This window comes from Phalangium opilio, unplaced genomic scaffold, assembly GCF_054372755.1.
Source record: "Phalangium opilio isolate 3A_F unplaced genomic scaffold, DU_Popi_V2 ptg000003l_1, whole genome shotgun sequence".
In the NCBI taxonomy this organism is placed as follows: Eukaryota; Metazoa; Arthropoda; class Arachnida; order Opiliones; family Phalangiidae; genus Phalangium; species Phalangium opilio.
Window position 1 is genome coordinate 6,060,081 of NW_028324145.1, and position 12,091 is coordinate 6,072,171.

Genomic DNA, 12,091 nt, shown 5'->3' on the forward strand with positions numbered 1-12,091 from the left:
ACAGAGTGAAAAAAAGAAAAAGAAATGAAACGAAACGATAGATATAAAATTGGGAATATTTTTATTGGCTACTTTTAAATCGTACCGTTATAACATTATATATTTATTTTTAAGTACATCAGTCTGATTCTTTCGCAATTAGGGCTTTTTTCTTTTGTTTTTTTTTTCTATAATTAATTTAATTATATTATATATCACTCTGCTAAAAGTTCTATTTCTAACAAATACGTCTTCTCAAGTTTCTTTTTATCTCTTGTTCGTTTGCCGAAGGATTTCCTTTTCCGCTCTCTTTCCATCCAAAGATTATGTAAAAAATCTACATTATATATGGGTAAAATTTCTTTATAGTAATTATTATACCATAGACAACATTTTTATGATCGTTAGCGAATGAGGGAGGGGGCTTTCTTTTTTAAGGAAAATTAATAACATTCAAAACTTATAATAGTAACCAATCTATAAAAGATGTATGGTATTGTTCTAAACGGTGTAGACTTCCCTCCTTCCTTTCAAATATAGCTGTGCTTTGTTATTATTATTCAATTTAAGTTAAGTTAGCCTTAGCTATTTTGAGATTAAGTACTAATTCTTAGAAGAAATTCAAAATGACTAATTAATTAGTTTATATGGGGAAAGCATTATTAACTATGCCTAAGTTAAAACTACTTGTTAAAATTTTATAGTGTAAATATTATAAAACGAAATTTTTTTTTCTAAGAATAATATATTAATTACGCAAATTAAGTTACCATTAGGTTATAATTTTGTTTTGTTTTAAATGGCCTTAAAATGACAGACTAACATTTAAGTCTATTTAAAAAAGAGATTAGAACTTTAAATTAGCAAATCTAAGGGGACATTTCTACTATGTTAGCTTCCTCCGTGTAGTCCTCATTTGGCCTCATTCCGTAATGAATTGTATTTCCCCTGCGATAACACCAGGGCATGTTTTCGGTTGTAAAGTGAATCCCGATTTCGGGAGCCGAAGTAACAACAATGGCTCCTCCAAATCCCTGTACTCTGTTTCTCATGTATTCCAGCCCCGCCACTGCTGAATCTTGAGCCGACATACCTTGATATTTGATAGATAAGATAAGGAGAATGGAATAATTTGGGGTGTTCAGCCATATTTAACCAACCTTGTTGGATAAGACCAGCTATATGACGAGCCAAACAAACTCTCATGATGGCCTCTCCATGACCAGTTGTTGAAACTGCCCCGGTAAAATCATCAGCGTAACCCCCTGAGCCTATAATGGGACTGTCACCCACACGCCCAGTTTGTTTCGCTGTGATTCCACCTGTAGAAGTGGCACAGGCTACATGACCCATGGAATCCACCGCTACAGCTCCAACAGTGTCATGATCATGGCTGCGTGTTTATAATCCATTTAGATTTAGGGATTATTTTATCTTCCGTGTTAGTTCTTACATGTTCATACTAGAGTTGACTGCATTAAGGAAGCTTTGATACTCTTCTAAACGTTCTTTGGCCCATTGAGTGACTAGTTGTTCTGGAGGAACAAGGGGGAACCCTAGTGATCGTGCAAAATTTTCCGCTCCTGTTCCAACCATAAGAACATGATCGCTCTGAAGGTAAAGTCAGGGTTTTAAGACTTAATTGGAATAGCCCTATAGAATATATAAGACTAGGCAAACTAGGATTCAAGCTTAGTTTGACTTGTCTGGGATAATGACAATTCGGAGGAGATTTAGCTAACTTGTTCCATGACTCTTTTGGCCAATGTGATAGGATTAGCAACACAGGTAATACCAGCCACCGCCCCAGCCCTCATTTTAGTTCCATCCATGCACATAGCATCCATTTCCACAACGCCATTTGATGTTAGTGAAGAACCATAACCTGTTATGTTAGAAACTTTGCTTTCAAAACCACCGAAGAGTAAGACCCAATGACAAAAATAAGGATAAAAAATAAAATGGCATGCTGCGTGGAAAAATAAGAAGAGCAAAGATTCAAGGCAGTGTTAGTCACCTGCGTTGAAAACAGGGTCATTTTCCATGGCACGAACTGCCACTTCAACAGCATCTAGAGCATTTCCCCTTTCCAAAACTTCGTAACCTTTACTGACAGCTCTTTTGACCCCTGCCATTTTTAAGGTTATTTTTTGGGCAGGGACCTTAGCCGCGCCTCCGTGTACAACTAAAACTGGTACTATACATCTTTTAACGGAAGGAGAACGCGGGGCCATATTACTTCGTCGCGAAAAACGTGGAGAACAACAGGGAGAAGTTCGAGGAGAGTTCCCTGGGGATGGGCGAGGTCTTACTGAAGAAGACATTTTTAGTGGCTGTGGCACTTTTTGATTTTGACGAGACAGCTTGAAGCAGTTTTAATCACTATCTGGCAGTAAATTATTTTTACGCGATGGTAAACAAGTTTATCACAAATCTTATCTTCCAAGGTTGGTGAACCCCACGGGGCCAAGACTCTTAATATACTGAAAACGCTGTTATGCAAAATTTGCTTATAAGTTATGATGGGGTAAAGATTACGGATTCGGAAGTTAGAAAAGCTTGAAATTTTTAAAATGCAATGGAATGTTCTCTTTTAGTAATTAAGTTTAATTTGTATCATATGATTCTAACAACAGCTAATGACACTTAGCTACTAAATAATTAATGGCAAGTCCAAGGCTTTGAACTACAGTACCTTTAAACTTTCATCACAGTATCAATTTCCTTCGAAACTAGGTCTAATTTTCTTTCGAGCCAATTTTTCTTGGACTTTAAATAATCGATTCTCCACTCTTTAACTTTATATCCAAATATTGAACCGGCCACAAAGGAAAGAAATAACACCGTTGTTAATTGACCTCCAGACAAAGTGATGGACATTATTCCAAGCCTGTGGAGTGTGGACTGTGGACCCCCCAGAGCGGCAGAGCGCGGCGCAATAGGGAAGCTTATGAAATATCTAGGCTTGACTGTCAGTAACGAGTTACAACAAGGTGCATAGATGAAAATCTAAATATTATTTAAAACATGCAAGTCTTCTTTATTAAAGACGAGACCCCATGAATATTTAATTATTTAGGTGAAGCGGCTGTAACACACAGCACGTGTCCAGTAACTTTTGAATTTAGTACCCATTTTCTGAAGCGCTGATTGGCTAGTTCCATTTTTCTGCAACTTTTCTTTATTCCGTTCATTATATAAGCCAAAACATTTTGGCATTATATACTAAAAATAAAATTGAATTATACTTTATTATAGTTTGAGTGGTCTCCTCCGATTTTTTAGTTAGGCCTATTTTATCACGAAGTTAGTGTACTTAAAAAGCATCCATAGCAGCGTGTACGGAAATAAGAAAATATAACACCTCTTAGTCAAAAGGTTTTCTATTTGAAACTGGACATTAATGGAATCTCTGAAATTCTAAAAGCCTATACTTTGATTTGCAAAACATTATCAAACACGGCCCTGTTATGAAATACTAATTTCCATTCCTTCCACCATAAGTTTATAAGATATGTTCCATAAGTATGTCACTACCTGTCTATGGGAATTATGTCTATGGGAAAATGCCATTTTTTTGGAGTAAAATGGGCGTAATTTCGCTTTTTGTGGATCAAATGTCGTGAAATTTTAAGGATAGGTGCGTAGTAACGTTTTCTGAGCTTAGAAATTACATTTTCTGGTAATGATTTAATTTCGTAATTCATTTTAAAGTCTTGATTAAAAACAGGTTAACCACATAAGATCGCGCAACGTTGAAATAGGTTATAATTCACGAGTTGTTTTGTTTTTGAACGAGCTGTCAAACCTGAGCACGTGGTTTAAAGGGCTCGCAGGAGCTGCCAGCTGGGTGTTTTTGCCTACAAACGTCACTTACTAGCTCGAGCGCCGCCGCGATATACGAATCGCCGTCAATCTGCCAGATTATTCTTTATCTCGAACCGCAAAAATACATATAACGGTTTTCAGAGCTAAGGAATAGTTTTTCATTCAATAAATTTCATTAACAAATATTGTCATCTCTTAATAAATAAATAAATTTACAGGTTTAATTATCGGTAAACAAGAATCAGACGACGTAATGCGCGCGACTCCGCCCATCTAGTCATAGGGGACCCATCTCACACTCTTATTGGCTAAGGCTATTTTTCTGCAACTTTCTTTCATTTCGCTAATTTTATAAGCTAAAATCTGATTTTGGCATTAAAAATGATTAAAATTATCGTTTACTAAAAATAGTATTTAATTATAAGTTCAAAAATCAGCTTTGTTTCTACTTTGAGTGGTCTCCCCCGTTCCCTCCATTGGCCTATTTTATCAAGTCGTAAGCGTATTTATGAAGAACCGTGATGTGGTTTCCGAGGGATGTTTCCGGGCTCCGGCGGAAAATTCCTATACTTCGACTCTAGCTCAGCATTTTCGGCTCTTCAACCGCAACGCCTTGCGTCTCCCATTTTCCCTGTCAGCTGATGTCTAGGTGAGATTCTCTCCTACTTTTAGCAATTTAGCCTTTCAATTATTTTAAATTAGATAAATTTGAGCCAGTAAAATGTATTTATAGGTATTCTTATTATTGAAACTTTAGTCATGACAAGTTATGAGCCAAAGTACATATTGATTCTAAGGTTTAGGCTTAATATGATATACCTTACTTATGTTATACTATAGTTGAAACTTATGACACTATTTTTTTAGGGAGTATGGTTTGCCGAAGAACATTGCGTGGTAATGCGCTCCGGTGTTCTTTGTTCTTTCCCAAACGAGAGGGAGTCGATGGACGGCGCCGGCATTTCGATGGCCGACTTTTGACTTGGTGAGTATGGAAGGATTCGCGCTCTTAATTGGTTTCTAATTTTAGCCCGTTTAATTATTGAGATTAGCTTAATTTTGGCCTGGGATTAAGCGCTAAGTTATTTAGATGTGTTCTTTTAGATAAAATGGGGTAATTATAAGTTAGAATAAAGATTTTTTATGGGAAAGAATTAAGTTATTAGCTTAATACGATTTTCGGCAATCGCGATGAGTGTTACGATTAGGCTTAGGGTTTTATCTTCCATCGGTAAAGACAATGGGTTCTTCCCCGATCTTGTCAGCGGGCAGGATCGCCGCTATTTTAGGGTAGTAGGTCGGGAACTGGAACGAAGTAGTTTAGTGGAAAATTAACGAGACTTAATCAAGATTTATTTAATTTTGACTTAGTATAAATAATTTTACGCAAATATTTTTTAGATTAATGTTAATTCTTAAAATACACTCTGTGCATGCGTGTTATTTTTTTATTCGAAATTAGTAAGTAGCGTCGATGTTTAACTAAACTTAATTAAACGAGGATTATTTATTTTTAACTTAATTAAATATCTCGTTAGGGATTAAAAACAAATAATTTTTTTTTCCTAAATTATGTTTCAAAAATGCGTAGAATTTTGGTAGAAGATTGGTATTTTCCAAAGTGGCCGCTTTCGCGACGCGTTTAGGCAAGAAGCGTTTAGTTAGGGGGTCGGTAACGAACGGGGAAGGCAGCCATTGTTCTCTAGCTAAACCTAGCATTACTCGCTTATTATCTCCGCCAATAGAAGAGGCCGTTACAGTTAATTTTGCCGCGCGCGGGAACTTTATCCCCCCTCCCCACCCCGGAAGAACCTTGCGCGGTGGTTCCAGAGAGAATTTAGGCTTAGGTTTTGATCGTCCATCGGAGAAAACAATGGCTTCTTCCCCGAGCTTGTCAGCGGGCAGGAACCAACTTCGTGTTAGCAGGGAGGGGAGACGGCACGGAGGCCGCTCTCGCGACAAGGGAAGCCGTTTTTGTGTTAGGGGGACGGGAAATGCCGCCATTGTTCTCTCGCGCTACTCCCTCGTCTCCGACTATGGAAGTGAAGACCGTTACCCTGGTTACGGTAAATTTTCCGCGGTGGTTGAACTTTATCAGTTAGCGCCGGCTTCTTCTTGTAGCTTAGCTGTAGTAGGTTTCGTTATGCCAATGTTACTTTTCCCGCGCTTGGCAACTGTCAATCAAGGCTGATACTTAGTGAAGATTTTAACTTAATTAAGCGAGGTCTATTTCAATTTTAACTTAAATAATCGAGGTCTATTTTTATTTTAACTTAAATAATGGAGGTTTATTTCAATTTTAACTTAATTAATCGAGGTCTATTTCAATTTTAACTTAATTAATCGAGGTCTATTTCAATTTTAACTTAATTAATCGAGGTCTATTTCAATTTTAACTTAATTAATCGAGGTCTATTTCAATTTTAACTTAATTAATCGAGGTTTATTTCAATTTTAACTTAATTAATCGAGGTTTATTTCAATTTTAACTTAATTAATCGAGGTTTATTTCAATTTTAACTTAATTAATCGAGGTCTATTTCAATTTTAACTTAATTAATCGAGGTTGATTTCAATTTTAACTTAATTAATCGAGGTTGATTTCAATTTTAACTTAATTAATCGAGGTTGATTTCAATTTTAACTTAATTAATCGAGGTTGATTTCAATTTTAACTTAATTAATCGAGGTTGATTTCAATTTTAACTTAATTAATCGAGGTCTATTTCAATTTTAACTTAATTAATCGAGGTTTATTTCAATTTTAACTTAATTAAATTTATCGTACGCGAATAAAATAAAAAGTAAACTTTTTTTAAAAATAATTTTACTAATTTTTTAATTATCTTTTAAAGGTGAATGGTCCCACCTCTTGGCCAATGATACGAAGTCACTTACATGATGGATGCGATGGATTCTGGATTCCGGACACGCCCAGGTAATGCGTATTTTGTCCTCAATTATTTCAAGGACGTTTTTTTACCAACACGTCCTACAAATACCCTTTAGTTAGGCTCATAACCAGTGACCTTACATAGTGACTTTCCTCTTGAACTCCGTGTTTAGCTTGGCGTAGGCTAGTGGGTTGTATTTATAAGTGCACGTATAAATTCCGCCCACAAATGCCTACCACCGCTTTTGTCAAGCCAAAACTGGAGTTCCTTAGGAAGTCCCCTTGTATGGGATATACTGGAGCAGCGCTGCGATGCTTAGGTTTAGGATCTAGTTAGGCAAATACTTAATTTTAAGGGTAATTAAAACTAATCGCTTAAAATGACAACGAATTGAATACTTCCAAGCCGCAGTAACCAACAATAAGATGACGTCAACAATATCCTTTACATTTTTGCTTATGTACCGTACCATCTCCTATGAACTCTTGATTAATTCGAGTTTTTTTCGCAGGATACATACAACTGGACATTGCACGATGGGCCGTAAAATGGACATCTTGGACATGATCTCGGATGGTTTTAAAGCGTGGTGGTACCGTGAGTCTTTGACCAAATAAGTTTCTTGCTTGACATTTTTTTTTAGGCCATGAGAATAAGGTTTTTTAAACTCATCTGACTTCCATTCCAAGTAATCGGTTTATTTTTAACCGGTCGGGCGAACTCGGATGGGTTTATTTGTCAGGAAGTGTATTTATTTATTTATTTATTTAGTTAGTTAGACCCGCGGGGCCTAGGTCTTCCGGGTGCATTGCATGCGCACCTGATGTGACTGGGGTCGCCAAGGGTTAAATTGTTTATCTAGTCAGATCAGGAGTGTTAGTTAAATTTGAAGTTTAGGTTGAGCTATTTTGTGTTTTTTTTTTTAAACCCTAGTGGCGTATACTTCCGGGGTTTCAAAGTCCAGGGCAGGGGTTTTTAGCTTAGTCCGCCGTCGCATTTAGATAGGTCCTGGGTAGAGAAAGCCGGTTGTTTACAAAGCGAAAGGTTATTTAGGTTATTTAGTGTTAGTCCCGTTGACCTCGAGCCTTCAATTTGAAGAACTCTCTTTGTTCTGCGGAGGTTTCGGGTCAGAGGTTATTTAGGCGAGTTAGGATATAATTTTGGAAATTATTATCTACACGTGGATTTGTCTTTGAGACCTTCTTCAAATTACAATATAAGTTTCGCATAAATATTCATTCTACACGTCGATTTTTTTTTTTTGGATTTTTTTTTTCAAAATCTTCAAGAAAAAAACTATATTCTTCAAGTTGTCTGTGTCAATTTCTTTGGGAAACGCGGGGGAGGGGTAGTTAAGTAGTAGACGCGTTATCGAGAAAATAGCCGGGTCTCGATTAGGACTAGTTTCAAGTCATCGAGAACTTCTTCTTCCGGAAGACATCGCCATATTCTTTTCAAAATCTTCAAGAAAAAAACTACATTCTTCAAGTTGTCTGTGTCAATTTCTTTGGGAAACGCGGGGGAGGGGTAGTAGTTAAGTAGTAAACGCGTTATCGAGAAAATAGTCGGGTCTCGATTAGGACTAGTTTCAAGTCATCGAGAACTTCTTCTTCCGGAAGACATCGCCATATACCAGAATCGTTCTTCTTTATCGATTCATCCTCTATCTTCTCCAATTTTCCTTTCCCCCATTCTTCCCCCCTCTCTCGGGATTCTGCCAGATTATTCTTTATGATTTGAAAGAATCTTACCTACATATTTTTTTATCTTAGCCAGGACCTACTACTTACCATGGTTTCGTGCTGTCCTTGACTGGTTAATTGCGAACTGTCAAGTTCGATCCAAGTCTTGTACACTCGAACCATTATTTTAAAGTGTTTAATATTGAACTAATCTTTCCTCCAAAGCTCATCAGAGACCTTCAGTCCTCCTAATGTGAGGCAAATAGAACTTTTCAATCCTTTTGATCTCCCTATTGGTTGAATTTAATAACCATGGGAAATTTAATAAGGGTTTAAATGTTCTACTCTATGTTTATTGTGTTGTGTTGTGTCCACTCGATAATAAATTGTTCCGTGTACGTAATTAATCTTCGCGTGGTACTGGTACAATATTATTGTTGGGTGGGCCCCCATTCCGGGGGCTTCCACTAACGTTGGTCGACTTCCGGTTTGGGGTCATTTCCTTGACTATCTCTATTTTTACTAACATGGGACAATGGAATCCACTGCACACTTCCCATCACCGTGGGAGTTGGATTCCGAGTAGGTGCCCACATACAATGCCCTTTATTAACGCCTTTTAGTTTTTAAGTATTTGATAAAACCGAGTAAAGACATTGTTTATATTTTAAACATTGTTTATTTGCTCTTGCGTCTATTGTGTCCTATATGTTTGTTATTTATTTGTGACTTTTGGGGGGGAGGGGAATTTTGTGACTGACTCACGCGTTTGCCGTAAATAATCGCGACTTCGTTGTGACTAAAACGATGAGATTACTTTTACTATGATTGATATTTATTATTCTTACTATGATTGATAAAATAAAATTTATTTAAAAAAAATGTTTTTTTTTTTTTCAGAAATAAAATCGTATTTACTATTTTTGGTGTATAATTTAATATTTTTTCCCCACAGGTGTCGCGTTATAATAATTATTATTCTTGTTGAGGTTTTTGAATTTATTATATTATTATTATATTTTCTTTCCCCACAGGTGTCACGTTAAAATAATTATTTTTATTGTTGTTGAATTTATTACGTTGTTATTATTAATGCATTTCTAATGTTTAATTTTTGTTTTTTCCCCCCTACAGGTGTCGCGCACTAACCTTTTTCTCTCCCCCACAGGTGACTCTCTAAGTCGTGGGTCTGCCTTCACGTGGCGAGAGTCGTTACGGTTGTAGATTACATTTTTTTTTAATTGTCTCCCTTACATACAGCTAATAGAGATCATTGTGTTAATATCTACGCGGTTTTTGTGGGCCAGGCTCGAGTACTATCCGTCACGCAGCGAGATCTATTACTCGCGAGGTAAAATTCGTAATTACGTAATGATTTGCTACAAAAATCCGCCTGGATACGTTGAGAACAATTATTCCTAGTAGCTGTGTGTATTCTTGCCCTTAACTACAGAAATTCTAGTTAATTCGCGCAATTAAGCGGTTAATTAACATAAAATGTACTCTACAACTAACCAAATGACCCATGCAATCTTGACTTCTTTTAGAAATCGTGTCAATTGAATTCTATCTCAGTTAATTTGGTGTTTAATTAGTTCCATAAATGTTTGCCGGCATGTTTAATGCAAGGATTAAAGTTAATGAGTTTGATTAGGGTTCATACAAATCGTGAAATGTCAGGGAAATTAATTGTTGACTAAGAATTCGGGGTAAACTTTGCCTAGATACATTGAGAACAATTATTCTCAGTAGCTTTATGTATTCTTGCCCTTAACACTACGGAAATTCTAGTGTAGGAATAAATCCACTCATGGTATCCCAGCCTCCTGGTGTAAATGGTATGAATGCTCTATGTGTGTCAACTGTCTATTAGTAGAAGAATCGATAAAAATATCGTTTCATTTTCCTATAAACCCTCCCTTTAAAGGGGCTGATTGGACTGTGGGACAAACAACAATTTTCCTGGTAGAAATTGAGCATAGCGGGTGGGTAGAATAGGAGAGAGTTTCACAGCCCCTTTAACTTGAGGGGAAAATTGGTCAGACAGCCCCTTTAACTAGACAAAAAATTGGTTACACAGCCCCTTTAACTAGACAAAAAATTGGTTACACAGCCCCTTTAACTAGACAAAAAATTGGTTACACAGCCCCTTTAACTAGACAAAAAATTGGTTACACAGCCCCTTTAACTAGACAAAAAATTGGTTACACAGCCCCTTTAACTAGACAAAAAATTGGTTAGACAGCCCCTTTAACTAGACAAAAAATTGGTTAGACAGCCCCTTTAACTAGACAAAAAATTGGTCAGACAGCCCCTTTAACTAGAGAAAAAATTGGTCAGAAAGCCCTTTTAACTAGACAAAAAATTGGTTAGACAGCCCCTTTAACTAGACAAAAAATTGGTTAGACAGCCCCTTTAACTAGACAAAAAATTGGTTAGACAGCCCCTTTAACTAGACAAAAAATTGGTTACACAGCCCCTTTAACTAGAGGGGGAAAAAAATTGGTCAAACAGCCCCTTAAACTAGAGAAAAAATTCGTTAGACAGCCCCTTTAACTAGAGAAAAAATTGGTCAGACAGCCCCTTTAACTAGAGAAAAAATTGGTCAGACAGCCCCTTTAACTAGAGAAAAAATTGGTCAGACAGCCCCTTTAACTAGAGAAAAAATTGTTCAGACAGCCCCTTTAACTAGACAAAAAATTGGTTAGACAGCCCCTTTAACTAGACAAAAAATTGGTTAGACAGCCCCTTTAACTAGACAAAAAATTGGTTAGACAGCCCCTTTAACTAGACAAAAAATTGGTTAGACAGCCCCTTTAACTAGACAAAAAATTGGTTAGACAGCCCCTTTAACTAGACAAAAAATTGGTTAGACAGCCCCTTTAACTAGACAAAAAATTGGTTACACAGCCCCTTTAACTAGACAAAAAATTGGTTACACAGCCCCTTTAACTAGACAAAAAATTGGTTACACAGCCCCTTTAACTAGACAAAAAATTGGTTACACAGCCCCTTTAACTAGACAAAAAATTGGTCAGAAAGCCCCTTTAACTAGAGGGGAAAATTGGTCAGAAAGCCCCTTTAACTAGAGAAAAAATTGGTCAGACAGCCCCTTTAACTAGGCAAAAAATTGGTCAGACAGCCCCTTTAACTAGGCAAAAAATTGGTCAGACAGCCCCTTTAACTAGAGAAAAATTGGTCAGACAGCCCCTTTAACTAGACAAAAAATTGGTCAGACAGCCCCTTTAACTAGAGAAAAAATTGTTCAGAAAGCCCCTTTAACTAGAGAAAAAATTGGTCAGAAAGCCCCTTTAACTAGAGAAAAAATTGGTCAGAAAGCCCCTTTAACTAGAGAAAAAATTGGTCAGAAAGCCCCTTTAACTAGAGAAAAAATTGGTCAGAAAGCCCCTTTAACTAGAGGGGAAAATTGGTCAGAAAGCCCCTTTAACTAGAGAAAAAATTGGTCAGAAAGCCCCTTTAACTAGAGAAAAAATTGTTCAGAAAGCCCCTTTAACTAGAGAAAAAATTGGTCAGAAAGCCCCTTTAACTAGAGAAAAAATTGGTCAGAAAGCCCCTTTAACTAGAGAAAAAATTGGTCAGAAAGCCCCTTTAACTAGAGAAAAAATTGGTCAGAAAGCCCCTTTAACTAGAGAAAAAATTGGTCAGAAAGCCCCTTTAACTAGAGAAAAAATTGGTCAGAAAGCCCCT

General features: G+C 36.7%; 1 protein-coding gene across 2 annotated transcripts; it reads right to left on the bottom strand.

The window, feature by feature from the left end:
- Positions 1-44: 44 nt before the first annotated feature.
- LOC149717343 (isoaspartyl peptidase/L-asparaginase) lies at positions 45-2,814 on the bottom strand. Of its 2 annotated transcripts, none has more exons than XM_089838145.1 (5): positions 2,675-2,814; positions 1,722-1,864; positions 1,433-1,590; positions 1,140-1,372; positions 45-1,072 (listed from the first exon to the last, which is right to left on the bottom strand). In XM_089838145.1, the coding sequence occupies exons 2-5, from the start codon at positions 1,824-1,826 to the stop codon at positions 849-851; spliced, it is 720 nt and encodes a 239-aa protein (XP_089694271.1). In that variant the 5' UTR covers positions 1,827-1,864; positions 2,675-2,814; the 3' UTR covers positions 45-848. The 2 variants fall into 2 exon arrangements, with proteins under 2 accessions (XP_089694271.1, XP_089694261.1); XM_089838135.1 differs by lacking the exon at positions 2,675-2,814 and adding an exon at positions 1,997-2,471.
- Positions 2,815-12,091: the final 9,277 nt, after the last annotated feature.

Bases quoted from the DNA above. Each gene is read 5' to 3' on its own strand.
- LOC149717343 (XM_089838135.1), bottom strand. From the start codon at position 2,303: ATGTCTTCTTCAGTAAGACCTCGCCCATCCCCAGGGAACTCTCCTCGA. The intron at 1,865-1,996 runs GTGACTAACACT...CTAACATAACAG, and splicing joins TGACCCTGTTTTCAACGCAG to GTTATGGTTCTTCACTAACA. The intron at 1,591-1,721 runs GTTAGCTAAATC...CTTTACCTTCAG, and splicing joins CCAAAAGAGTCATGGAACAA to AGCGATCATGTTCTTATGGT.